Source organism: Ranitomeya imitator, chromosome 3 (genome assembly GCF_032444005.1).
Source record: "Ranitomeya imitator isolate aRanImi1 chromosome 3, aRanImi1.pri, whole genome shotgun sequence".
Classification (NCBI taxonomy): domain Eukaryota; kingdom Metazoa; phylum Chordata; class Amphibia; order Anura; family Dendrobatidae; genus Ranitomeya; species Ranitomeya imitator.
Genome location: NC_091284.1, coordinates 466,457,500 through 466,469,543, shown reverse-complemented (window position 1 = coordinate 466,469,543; position 12,044 = coordinate 466,457,500). Strand labels below are relative to the sequence as shown.

Below are 12,044 nucleotides of genomic sequence, written 5' to 3'. Positions count from 1 at the left end.
GCACTGATGGTAAAAACGGACACACTGATGGTAAAAACGGACACACTGATGGTAAAAACAAACACACTGATGACACAATGATGGTAAAAACGTACACACTGATGGTAAAAACAAACACACTGATGACACAATGATGGTAAAAACGGACACACTGATGGTAAAAATGGACACACTGATCACACACTGATGGTAAAAACGGACACACTGATGACGCACTGATGGTAAAAACGGACACACTGATGACTCACTGATGGTAAAACCGGACACAATGATGGTAAAAACGGACACAATGATGACACTGGTACTGTTTTTTCACGTACATGTTTTATACAGATGTGTGAAGGATACATTGAGGATGGCAAAGCCAGGTCAACCAATATGGCATCAAACAAATTCACAATTTCTGACTAGGTATACATTTAAAAATAACTTTATTTTAAATAATTATTTTAAAAGGTAACAAATCTCTTTCCTTATTAGTTACAAATGGAGATACACATGCAAATAAACCGCAAATGCAGGTACAGTATCACATACCACTTACATGTCCCTAAATTTCTCGTGTATATAGGGGAATAAATGAGGCCATTGCACAGAACAAAAGTCACTTTATATTTAGTATAAGGTATATAGGACTGATCCAAAGGTAGAGACAAAAAGTGCTACGTGCTATATCTCTGCAAGGTGCATATTAGTCCGTGTCCGGACGAAGCTAACGCGAAACGCGCGTTGGGGCTCAGAACAGCACGTGCAGGTTATGTATTACCTCCATTTCTTTATGACTATGTATCTGACATGGGGCATGGTTCAGTGGTGAACCTTGTATGCAGTAGCATGGTATGACCAGTATTATCTTTAATGTGGTTGTTGCTCAGGACTTCCTAACAGGGCCTCTCTAGGACTTATCTTATGATGGATACGGACTAATATGCACCTTGCAGAGATATAGCACTTAGCACTTTTTGTCTCTACCTTTGGATCAGTCCTATATACCTTATATTAAATATAAAGTGACTTTTGTTCTGTGCAATGGCCTCATTTATTCCCCTATATACACGAGAAATTTAGGGACATGTAAGTGGTATGTGATACTGTACCTGCATTTGCGGTTTATTTGCATGTGTATCTCCATTTGTAACTAATAAGGAAAGAGATTTGTTACCTTTTAAAAGAATTATTTAAAATAAAGTTTTTTGGAATTTATTCATGACTGTTGCTTCCCTTTCAAAAAATTCTTTGGATTTCTATGGCTTTTTGGAAGTGTCATGTAGACAGGCCGAGTTTCTTGTTATAGGATAATACATTTAGAAAGGTATTTTCTACATAATAACTGGAATCAAAATAAAAGAGGGGAGAAGCCAGCGCTGCTTATGGTCAGAACGCAATACATAAAGTGCACATGCACATATTGATTTCTAACTGTATTTCAAAATTAGACATTTAGCAAACAATTGATCAATTCTTTGAGCCACCCCGCCACGCCAATAACTGGATTACACAAACCAGAGGCTATTAAAATTACACCTTTTTTCTTGAATACATTTTGTACATTAACCTAATAACTTAGCAGAAGCAATAAGTACGTAAAAGAAAATCTATTTTTAAAACAATAAGTATCAATGCTATGTCATTAGCCGTACTTATAGGACCAGTAGTGTCATCCATAGTCTTCTTAATCCCTTCTGAAATCAATTCTGGCCTACAAAATAAAAAGGTGATATTGGATAGTTTTAAGTTTAAAGGTTGTAGTTATACAAGTAAGTTGCAAAGGTAAACAGATGTAGCAGAACTGAATTTATCAAAACCGCAAAATAGATTTGGTATTATCAGTTGTGTGACGTTGGACCGCAGATAATCCTATTAACTGTGTCAAAAGATAAAAATTGTCTCTCCATTAAGGTACCTTCACACATAACGATATCGTTAACGATATCGTTGCTTTTTGTGACGTAGCAACGATATCGTTAAGGAAATCGTTCTGTGTGACAGCGACCAACGATCAGGCCCCTGCTGGGAGATCGTTGGTCGCTGAGGAAAGTCCAGAACTTTATTTCGTCGCTGGACTCCCTGCAGACATCGCTGGATCGGCGTGTGTGACACCGATCCAGCGATGTCTTCACTGGTAACCAGGGTAAACATCGGGTTACTAAGCGCAGGGCCGCGCTTAGTAACCCGATGTTTACCCTGGTTACCAGCGTAAAAGTAAAAAAAACAAACACTACATACTTACCTACCGCTGTCTGTCCCCGGCGCTCTGCTTCTCTGCACTCCTCCTGCACTGGCTGCCGCTGTGCTCACAGTCAGTGCAGGAGGAGTGCAGAGAAGCTGAGCGCCATGGACAGACAGCGGTAGGTAAGTATGTAGTGTTTGTTTTTTTTACTTTTACGCTGGTAACCAGGGTAAACATCGGGTTACTAAGCGCGGCCCTGTGCTTAGTAACCCGATGTTTACCCTGGTTACCGGCATCGTTGGTCGCTGGAGAGCTGTCTGTGTGACAGCTCTCCAGCGACCAAACAGCGACGCTGCAGCGATCGACATCGTTGTCGGTATCGCTGCAGCGTCGCTGAGTGTGAAGGTACCTTTAGAACAAATGCTTTTCATGTGCCTTTTCAGGGCTACTTCTGCTATGAGGTGAGATGAGCACCTCGCCTCAGGTGGCAGTCTAAGGTGAGAATCAGGGGTTGGAATTTCGCAGCCCCCTAGAGGCAGGGCTGAACTGGCTATTGCCAACAGATGGGCTGGTCTGGCCATGGGCCGCTTTGGCCTGCAACACTGTAGCAGCTGTGGTGCAGCACAGAGCCATTGGCTCCATTGGCCATCACTTACTCAAGAGGAAAGCCGGCACCACACAAGACACGTCGGGCAGTGTAATGACATCACTGCATCGTGCTGTCTGTACTGACCAACTGTGAGACAAGCAGGATGAAAAGACACAGCCTGCAGTTGACGAAAACCAGGATTAGGTGAATATAAGCTTTTTTAATTTTTGTTCACTGGGAAATGCGGGGGTGGGGAAGGGAAATCATAATGTGTAAAAGGGGCTATGGTCACCATCATACTGAGTTTTGGGAAAATGTACAGTGAGGGGATCATGGAGGGAGTTGTGGGGCATCATACTATATATATATAGAGGACTATGGAAAATCATACTGTAAGTCATCTTAATGTGTATAGTAGGGTATGGGCCATCAAGTAGTAATGGTCGCCATATTACTGTGTGTGTGGGACTATGTTGCCATTATCCTGTGTCTTAAGAAGCCTTGGGGCCTTCATATTGAGTATAGGGGACTATGGTCATCATCATACTGTGTGTGGGGGCTAAGGGGGCCATTATAGTGTGTATAATATAGGGGAATCATAATGTGTATGGCACCATCATACTGTGTATGGGGATATCTTACTGGTCATCTGTGGCTGAAGAAGGGAAGCACGATATAAACAGGACACAGTAAAAAGGAGTAGTATAGACATGGATCAGTATAGAGTTAGGGACACAATGAAGATGGGGACAGACTGGAGAGGGCAGCACGAGGGACAATGTGAAGAAAGGGACAGCATGGGGGAAACAAAATGGTACAGCAAGAAGTAAGAAAAGTGTGGCTATAGTTTATAAGAGGGACGAAGCGAAGGTTATAGGAAATAAAGGGTGATGGTGCTTTATCATAGTTTACAAGGGAGGACAGTTTAGAGGTTATGGTTCATAAGGGTGGACGGTGTGGAGGCCATAGGTTATAAGGGCAGATGTGTTGAGGTTAAAATTTATAAGGGTGGATTGTGTGGTGGTTATAGATCATGACAGATGTTGTTTGTTAAAGTTCATAAGGGTGAACAGTGTGGAAGCTATAGTTCATAAGGGTGGACCGTATTGAAACTAGCGTGGAGACTATAGTTCATGAGGGCGAATAATGTAGAGACTGCAGTTCATAAGGGTGGATGGTGTGGAGGATATATTTCATAAGGGGTGATGAAGTCTTATAGTTAAAGTTCATAAAGGTGGACAGTGTGGAGGTAATATTTTAGAGAAGAGTATAGTGTGGAAGCTATGTGTCGTAAGAGGGACAGTGTGGGAGTCATATTTTGTGTGTGGAGCAACGTGAGATGCAAACACTATTCAAGGGCTCAGAGTAGGTCAGATATCTTTCTGCAGAAGTATTATGATGACAGAGTTATCTTTAAGGCCGCCAATTTGGCACCTACTGCAGGAGATGCTGCAGAAGACCGGAGAAGAGGGAAGCTTGCAGAGATGAGATGTAGTATCAAAAGTCACATGGTGTCTGGACCAGATGGAGACAAAAGGCATAAAAACAACTCCAATTAGAGAAGATGTTACCTATAAGATATCTGGGTGTAAATATTTATTTGTGACACTGCCTGTGTTTAATTAGTAGTGAGTTTCCTGTATGGTCTGCTGTCTGGGTCTGGTTGGAAATTTTTGGTTTTGGCTTGAGGGCCAAGATCAAAGCACTATCCCAAGAGTGGTGCAGCACAGCTATAGATTTGGGTCTCCTGTAGCACTCAGTTAGAAATTAATCACAAATAGTTTACTTATTGTAAAGTGCTGTACAATTTCAATACAATTATGTAGGCATTAACCAAAAGCAAAAAAATTGCACTTGAGTTCTAATTTTGTAATGGAAAAACCTGCAATTTGAGTCACCCAGCCATAATAATCACATACCTCCCACAGGAAGCATGAAATGGTGTCATGCTGCATGGGTGCATCTTGACAACTGTGATGTGGCCTCAGATTTACTCCTCTACGTCTCCTCTATATACAATTGCACTTGCCAGTACATCACTCTTCAGACCCTCTTACTACAGCTCCAGCCTGCAGTTCATTGCTCCTCAGACCCTATGTATAGAGCACCATCACTACTCAACCCCTATATACGCTGCCTACATCTGCAGTGCATTACTACTCAGCCTCTCTATACATAACACTATCTGTAGTACAATATTCCTCAGCCCCTGTATACAGCCTCCATCTGCAGTACATCACTCCTCAGCCCCTGTATGCAGTCTCCATCTGCAGTACATCACTCCTCAGCCCCTGTATACAGTCTCCATCTGCAGTACATCACTCCTCAGCCCCTGTATGCAGTCTCCATCTGCAGTACATCACCCCTCAGCCCCTGTATACAACCTCCATCTGCAGTACATCACTTCTCAGCCCCTGTATACAGTCTCCATCTGCAGTACATCACTCCTCAGCCCCTCTACGCAGTCTCCATCTGCAGTACATCACTCCTCAGCTCCTGTATACAGTCTCCATCTGCAGTACATCACTCCTCAGCCCCTGTATACAGTCTCTATCTGCAGTACATCACTCCTCAGCCCCTGTATGCAGTCTCCATCTGCAGTACATCACTCCTCAGCCCCTGTATACAGTCTCCATCTGCAGTACATCACTCCTCAGCCCCTGTATACAGTCTCCATCTGCAGTACATCACTCCTCAGCCTGTTGTGAATTCTGCTTTTGGGCTCCCTCCGGTGGTTGTAGGTGGTAATGCAGTTGTCCATGGGTGGCAGTCTTGGACAGGTGTATCTGCTGATTGCAATTCTGACTGGGGTATTTAGGTTTGCAGGACTCATTAGTCCTTGCCAGTTGTCAATGTTTCTTGGGAAGTGTTGGATCTTTGTCTGGCTTCTCCTGCTTAGCTGCCAATTCAGCAAAGATAAGTGTCTGTTTCTTTTTCTGTGGCACACTTGCTGTGTGCTTATTTTCTGTGCTATTCATGCGTTTTCTCTTGTCCGGCTTAGACTGTGTCAGTGTTTTCTCAGTCTTGTTGGATTCTCTGGAGTCGCAGATATACGCTCCACATCTTTAGTTAGATGGTGGAGTTTTTTTTGTATTTTCTGCTGTGGATATTTTTGAAGGATTTTAATACTGACCGCTTAGTATCCTGTCCTATCCTTTCCTATTTTAGCTAGTGTGGCCTCTTTTGCTAAATCCTGTTTTCTGCCTGCGTGTGTCCTTTCCTCTACTACTCACAGTCATTATTTGTCGGGGGCTGCCTATCCTTTGGGGTTCTGCTCTGAGGCAAGGTAGAATTCCTATTTCCATCTTTAGGGGAATTTAGTCCTCCGGCTGTGTCGAGGTGTCTAGGATTTGTTAGGCACACCCCACGGCTACTTCTAGTTGCGGTGTTAAGATCAGGGTTTGCGGTCAGTATAGTTACCACCTCTCCAGTGAAAGTTTTCATGCTGCTCCAAGGTCACATGATCATAACAGTACAACTGGCCCATAATGAGTTAAATGCATCTCAGAAGAAGGGAAGAAATGTCTTGAGCCATTTTTTTTTTCTTCAGTCTGCTTTGCCTTCTCCTCCCTCTTTATCTCTGGGTGGCTGAAGAGCCTTGTGCTAGCATGAATGTTCAGGAATTAGCTTCTCGTATAGACCAGCTTGCTGCTAGAGTACAGGGTATTTCGGATTATATTGTTCAGACTCCTGTTTTAGAGCAGAAGATTCCTACTCCTGATTTGTTTTTTGGTGACAGGTCCAAATTTTTTGAGTTTTAAAAACAACTGTAAACTGTTTTTTGCTTTGAGACCTCGATCCTCCGGTGATTCCATTCAGCAGGTTAAAATCGTCATCTCCCTGCTGCGTGGCGACCCGCAGGGAATCCGGCTTTGCTTAATGTAGACTCCTTTTTTCAGGCTTTGGGATTATTATATGATGAACCTAATTATGTGGATCAAGCTGAGAAGACCTTGTTGGCCCTGTCTCAGGGTCAAGAGGCGGCAGAAATGTATTGTCAGAAATTCAGAAAATAGTCTGTGTTGACTAAATGGAATAATGATGCTTTGGTGGCAATTTTCAGAAAGGGTCTTTCTGAATCCGTTAAAGATGTTATGGTGGGGTTTCCCACGCTGTCCGGTCTGAGTGATTCTATGTCTCTGGCCATTCAGATTGACCGGCGCTTGCGGGAACGCAGAACTGTGCGCGCTGTGGCGTTACCCTCAGAGCAAATTCCTGAGCCAATGCAGTGTGATAGGATTCTGTCTAGAACTAAACGACAAGGTTTCAGATGTCAGAATAGGTTGTGTTCTCATGTCATTTCTGTCTGCCCTAAGCGGACAAAGAGGATCGCCAGTTCATTTACCATCAGTACTGTACAACCTAAATTTCTGTTATCTGTGTCCTTGATCTGCTCATTGTCATCATTTTTTGTCATGGCGTTTGTGGATTCAGGCGCCGCCTTGAACTTAATGGACTTTGAATTTGCCAGGCATTGTGGTTTTCCCTTGCAGCCTTTGCAGAACCCTATTCCTTTAAGGGGCATTGATGCTACACCCTTGGCTAAAAATAAGCCCCAGTTTTGGACACAGGTGACCATGCGCATGGCGCCAGCCCATCAGGAAGATTGTCGATTTCTGGTGTTGCATAATTTGCATGATGCTATCGTGCTGGGTTTTCCGTGGTTGCAGGTACATAATCCTGTGTTGGAGTGGAAGTCCATGTCTGTGACTAGTTGGGGTTGTCAGGGGGTTCATAATGATGTTCCTTTGATGTCAATCTCCTCTTCTTCCTCTTCTGAAATTCCAGAGTTTGTCTGATTTTCAGGATGTATTCGATGAGCCCAAGTCCAGTTTCCTTCCACCGCACAGGGACTGTGATTGTGCTATTGACTTGATTCCAGGATGTAAGTTTCCTAAGGGTCGACTTTTCAACCTGTCTGTGCCTGAACATACCGCCATGCGGAGCTATATTAAGGAGTCTTTGGAGAAAGGGCATATTCGACCATCTTCTTCACCGTTGAGAGCGGGGTTCTTTTTTGTTGCTAAAAAGATGGTTCCTTGAGACCCTGTATTGATTATCGCCTCTTGAATAAGATCACTGTCAAGTTTCAATACGTTTTACTTTTGCTTTCCGATTTGTTTGCTAGGATTAAGGGAGCTAGTTGGTTTACGAAGATTGACCTTCGGGGGGCATATAATCTTGTTCGTATTAAGCAGGGTGATGAATGGAAAGCTGCGTTTAACACGCCCGCAGGCCATTTTGAATACCTTGTGATGCCATTCGGACTCTCTAATGCTCCATCTGTTTTTCAGTCCTTCATGCATGATATCTTCCGGACTTATCTTGATAAATTCTTGATTGTATATTTGGACGATATTTTGATTTTTTCCGATGATTGGGAGTCTCATGTGCAACAGGTCAGGATGGTATTTCAGATCCTTCGTGACAATGCTTTGTTTGTGAAAGGGTCTAAGTGTCTCTTTGGGGTGCAGAAGGTTTCTTTTTTGGGCTTTATTTTTTCTCCCTCGTCTATATAGATGGATCCGGTTAAGGTTCAGGCCATTCATGATTGGATTCAGCCCACATCCATGAAGAGCCTTCAGAAATTTTTGGGTTTTGCAAATTTTTATCGCCTTTTCATTGCTAATTTTTCCAGCGTGGTTAAACCCCTGGCCAATTTGACGAAGAAAGGCGCTGATGTGCCGAATTGGTCCTCTGCGGCTGTCTCTGCCTTTCAGGAGCTTAAACGTCAATTTACTTCTGCTCCGGTGTTGCGCCAACCGAATGTTTCTCTTCCATTTCAGGTTGAGGTTGACGCTTCTGAGATTGGGGCAGGGGCCGTTTTATCTCAGAGGGATCCTGTTGGTTCCTTAATGAAACCGTGTGCCTTCTTTTCCCGTAAATTTTTGCCTGCTGAACGCAATTATGATGTCGGCAATCGGGAGTTGTTGGCTATGAAGTGGGCGTTTGAGGAGTGGTGACATTGGCTTGAGGGAGCTAAGCACCGTATTGTGGTCTTGACCGATCATAAGAATTTGATTTACCTCGAGTCTGCCAAACGGCTGAATCCTAGACAGGCTCGATGGTCCTTGTTCTTTTCCCGTTTTGATTTCGTGGTCTCGTACCTTCCGGGTTCTAAGAATAATTAAGGCTGATGCCCTCTCTAGGAGTTTTTTGCCTGATTCTCCTGAGGTCTTAGAACCGGTCGGTATTCTGAAAGAAGGGGTGGTCCTTTCTGCCATTTCCCCTGATTTACGACGGGTTCTTCAGGAATTTCAGGCTGACAAACCTGACCGCTGTCCTGTGGGGAAACTGTTTGTTCCTGACAGATGGACTAGTAGAGTGATTTCTGAGGTTCACTGTTCCGTGTTGGCTGGTCATCCTGGCATTTTTGGTACCAGAGACTTGGTTGGTAGGTCCTTTTGGTGGCCTTCATTGTCACGTGATGTGCGTTCTTTTGTGCAGTCCTGTGGGACTTGTGCGCGGGCCAAGCCTTGTTGCTCCCGTGCTAGTGGGTTGCTTTTGCTATTGCCGGTCCCTGAGAGGCCCTGGACGCATATTTCTATGGATTTTATTTCCGATCTTCCTGTTTCCCAGAGGATGTCGGTTATCTGGGTTGTTTGTGACCGATTCTCTAAGATGGTGCATTTGGTGCCTTTGCCTAAATTGCCTTCCTCTTCAGATTTGGTTCCGTTGTTTTTTCAGCATGTGGTCCGTTTGCATGGTATTCTGGAGAATATTGTGTCCGACAGAGGTTCCCAGTTTGTTTCTAGGTTTTGGCAGGCCTTTTGTGCTAGGCTGGGCATTGATTTGTCTTTTTCTTCTGCATTTCATCCTCAGACAAATGGCCAGACCGAGCGAACTAATCAGACTTTGGAGACTTATTTGAGATGCTTTGTGTCTGCTGATCAGGATGATTGGGTGGCTTTCTTGCCATTGGCCGAGTTTGCCCTTAATAATCGGGCTAATTCAGCTACCTTGGTTTCGCCTTTCTTTTGTAATTTTGGTTTTCATCCTCGTTTTTCTTCTGGGCAGGTTGAGCCTTCTGACTGTCCTGGTGTGGATTCTGTGGTTGACAGGTTGCAGCAGATTTGGGCTCATGTGGTGGACAATTTGGTGTTGTGTTATGATCAGGCGGCCTTGGAGCAGCATGAAACAACCTTCGCTGGAGTAGTGGTAACTATACAGACCGCAAACCCTGATCTTATCACAGACACTAGAAGTAGCCGTGGGGTGTGCCTAACCAGACCTAGACACCTCGACACAGCCGGAGGACTAAATATCCCTAAAGATGGAAAATAGGAAAACTGACTTGCCTCAGAGTATACCCCCAAAGGATAGGCAGCCCCCCACAAATAATGACTGTGAGTAGGAGAGGAAAAGACACACGCAGGCAGAAAACAGGATTAGCAAAGGAGGCCACTTCTACCTAGATAGGAAAGTATAGTACAGGATACTAAGCGGTCAGCACAAAAAACTACAAAATATCCACAGCAGAAAAATACAAAACTCCACCACCTAACTAAAGATGTGGAGAGTATATCTGCGACTCCAGCGAATCCAACCAGACTGAGAAAACAACAGGACAGTCTAAGCTGGAAAAAAATAGAAACTATGAACAGCACAGAAACTAGACACACAGCCTGTGTGCCTAAGAAAATAAAGCAGACACTTATCTTTTGCTGAAATGGCAGCAAGCAGGAGAGGCCAGGCGGAGAACCAATACTTCCAAAAGAACATTGACAACTGGCAAGGACTAATGAGTCCTGCAAAGCTAAATACCCCAGTCAGAATTGCAATTAGCAGAAACACCTGTCCAGGACTGCCGCCCAGGCACAACTGCATTACCATCAACAACCACTGGAGGGAGCACAAGAGCAGAATTCACAACAGTGTTGTCTCAGGAGGAGGCTCAATGTTTTGCTAACCGTTGTCGGTGTGTTGGTTCCCGGTTTCGGGTTGGGGATCTGGTCTGGTTGTCTTTCCGTCATGTTCCTATGAAGGTTTCTTCTCCTAAGTTTAAGCCTCGGTTTATTGGTCCTTCTAGGATTTCTGAGATTATTAATCCGGTGTCTTTTCGACTGGCGCTTCCGGCCTCTTTTGCTATCCATAATGTCTTCCATAGATCTTTATTGCGGAAATATGTGGAGCCCGTTGTTACCTCTGTTGATCCTCTGGCCCCTGTGTTGGTTGATGGGGAGTTGGAATATGTTGTTGAGAAGATTTTGGATTCCCGTTTTTCGAGGCGGAAGCTTCAGTACCTTGTCAAATGGAAGGGTTATGGCCAGGAGGATAATTCTTGGGTTTTTGCCTCTGATGTCCATGCCGCTGATTTGGTTCGTACCTTTCATCTGGCTCATCGTGATCGGCCTGGGGGCTCTGGTGAGGGTTCGGTGACCACTCCTCAAGGGGGGGGGTACTGTTGTGAATTCTGCTTTTGGGCTCCCTCCGGTGGTTGTAGGTGGTAATGCAGTTGTCCCTGGGCGGCAGTCTTGGACAGGTGTATCTGCTGATTGCAATTCTGACTGGGGTATTTAGGTTTGCAGGACTCATTAGTCCTTGCCAGTTGTCAATGTTTCTTGGGAAGTGTTGGATCTTTGTCTGGCTTCTCCTGCTTAGCTGCCAGTTCAGCAAAGATAAGTGTCTGTTTCTTTTTCTGTGGCACACTTGCTGTGTGCTTATTTTCTGTGCTATTCATGTGTTTTCTCTTGTCCGGCTTAGACTGTGTCAGTGTTTTCTCAGTCTTGTTGGATTCTCTGGAGTCGCAGATATACGCTCCACATCTTTAGTTAGATGGTGGAGTTTTTTATGTATTTTCTGCTGTGGATATTTTTGAAGGATTTTAATACTGACCGCTTAGTATCCTGTCCTATCCTTTCCTATTTTAGCTAGTGTGGCCTCTTTTGCTAAATCCTGTTTTCTGCCTGCGTGTGTCTTTTCCTCTACTACTCACAGTCATTATTTGTGGGGGGCTGCCTATCCTTTGGGGTGCTGCTCTAAGGCAAGGTAGAATTCCTATTTCCATCTATAGGGGAATTTAGTCCTCCGGCTGTGTCGACGAGTCTAGGATTTGTTAGGCACACCCCACAGCTACTTCTAGTTGCGGTGTTAAGATCAGGGTTTGCGGTCAGTATAGTTACCACCTCTCCAGTGAAAGTTTTCATGCTGCTCCAAGGTCACCTGATCATAACATCAGCCCCTGTATACAGTCTCCATCTGCAGTACATCACTCATCAGCCCCTGTATGCAGTCTCCATCTGCAGTACATCACTCCTCTTCCCCTGTATACAGTCTCCATCTGCA

General features: G+C 44.3%; 1 protein-coding gene across 2 annotated transcripts in view; it reads right to left on the bottom strand.

The window, feature by feature from the left end:
• The window catches only part of GTF2IRD1 (GTF2I repeat domain containing 1), a 201,802-nt gene that overhangs the window by 31,348 nt on the left and 158,410 nt on the right, over window positions 1-12,044 (bottom strand). For both annotated transcript variants that reach the window (XM_069757450.1, XM_069757451.1), the window contains exon 18: window positions 1,641-1,699. In XM_069757450.1, the coding sequence (XP_069613551.1) occupies window positions 1,641-1,699 (59 nt within the window). The remainder of the gene's footprint in view (window positions 1-1,640; window positions 1,700-12,044) is intronic.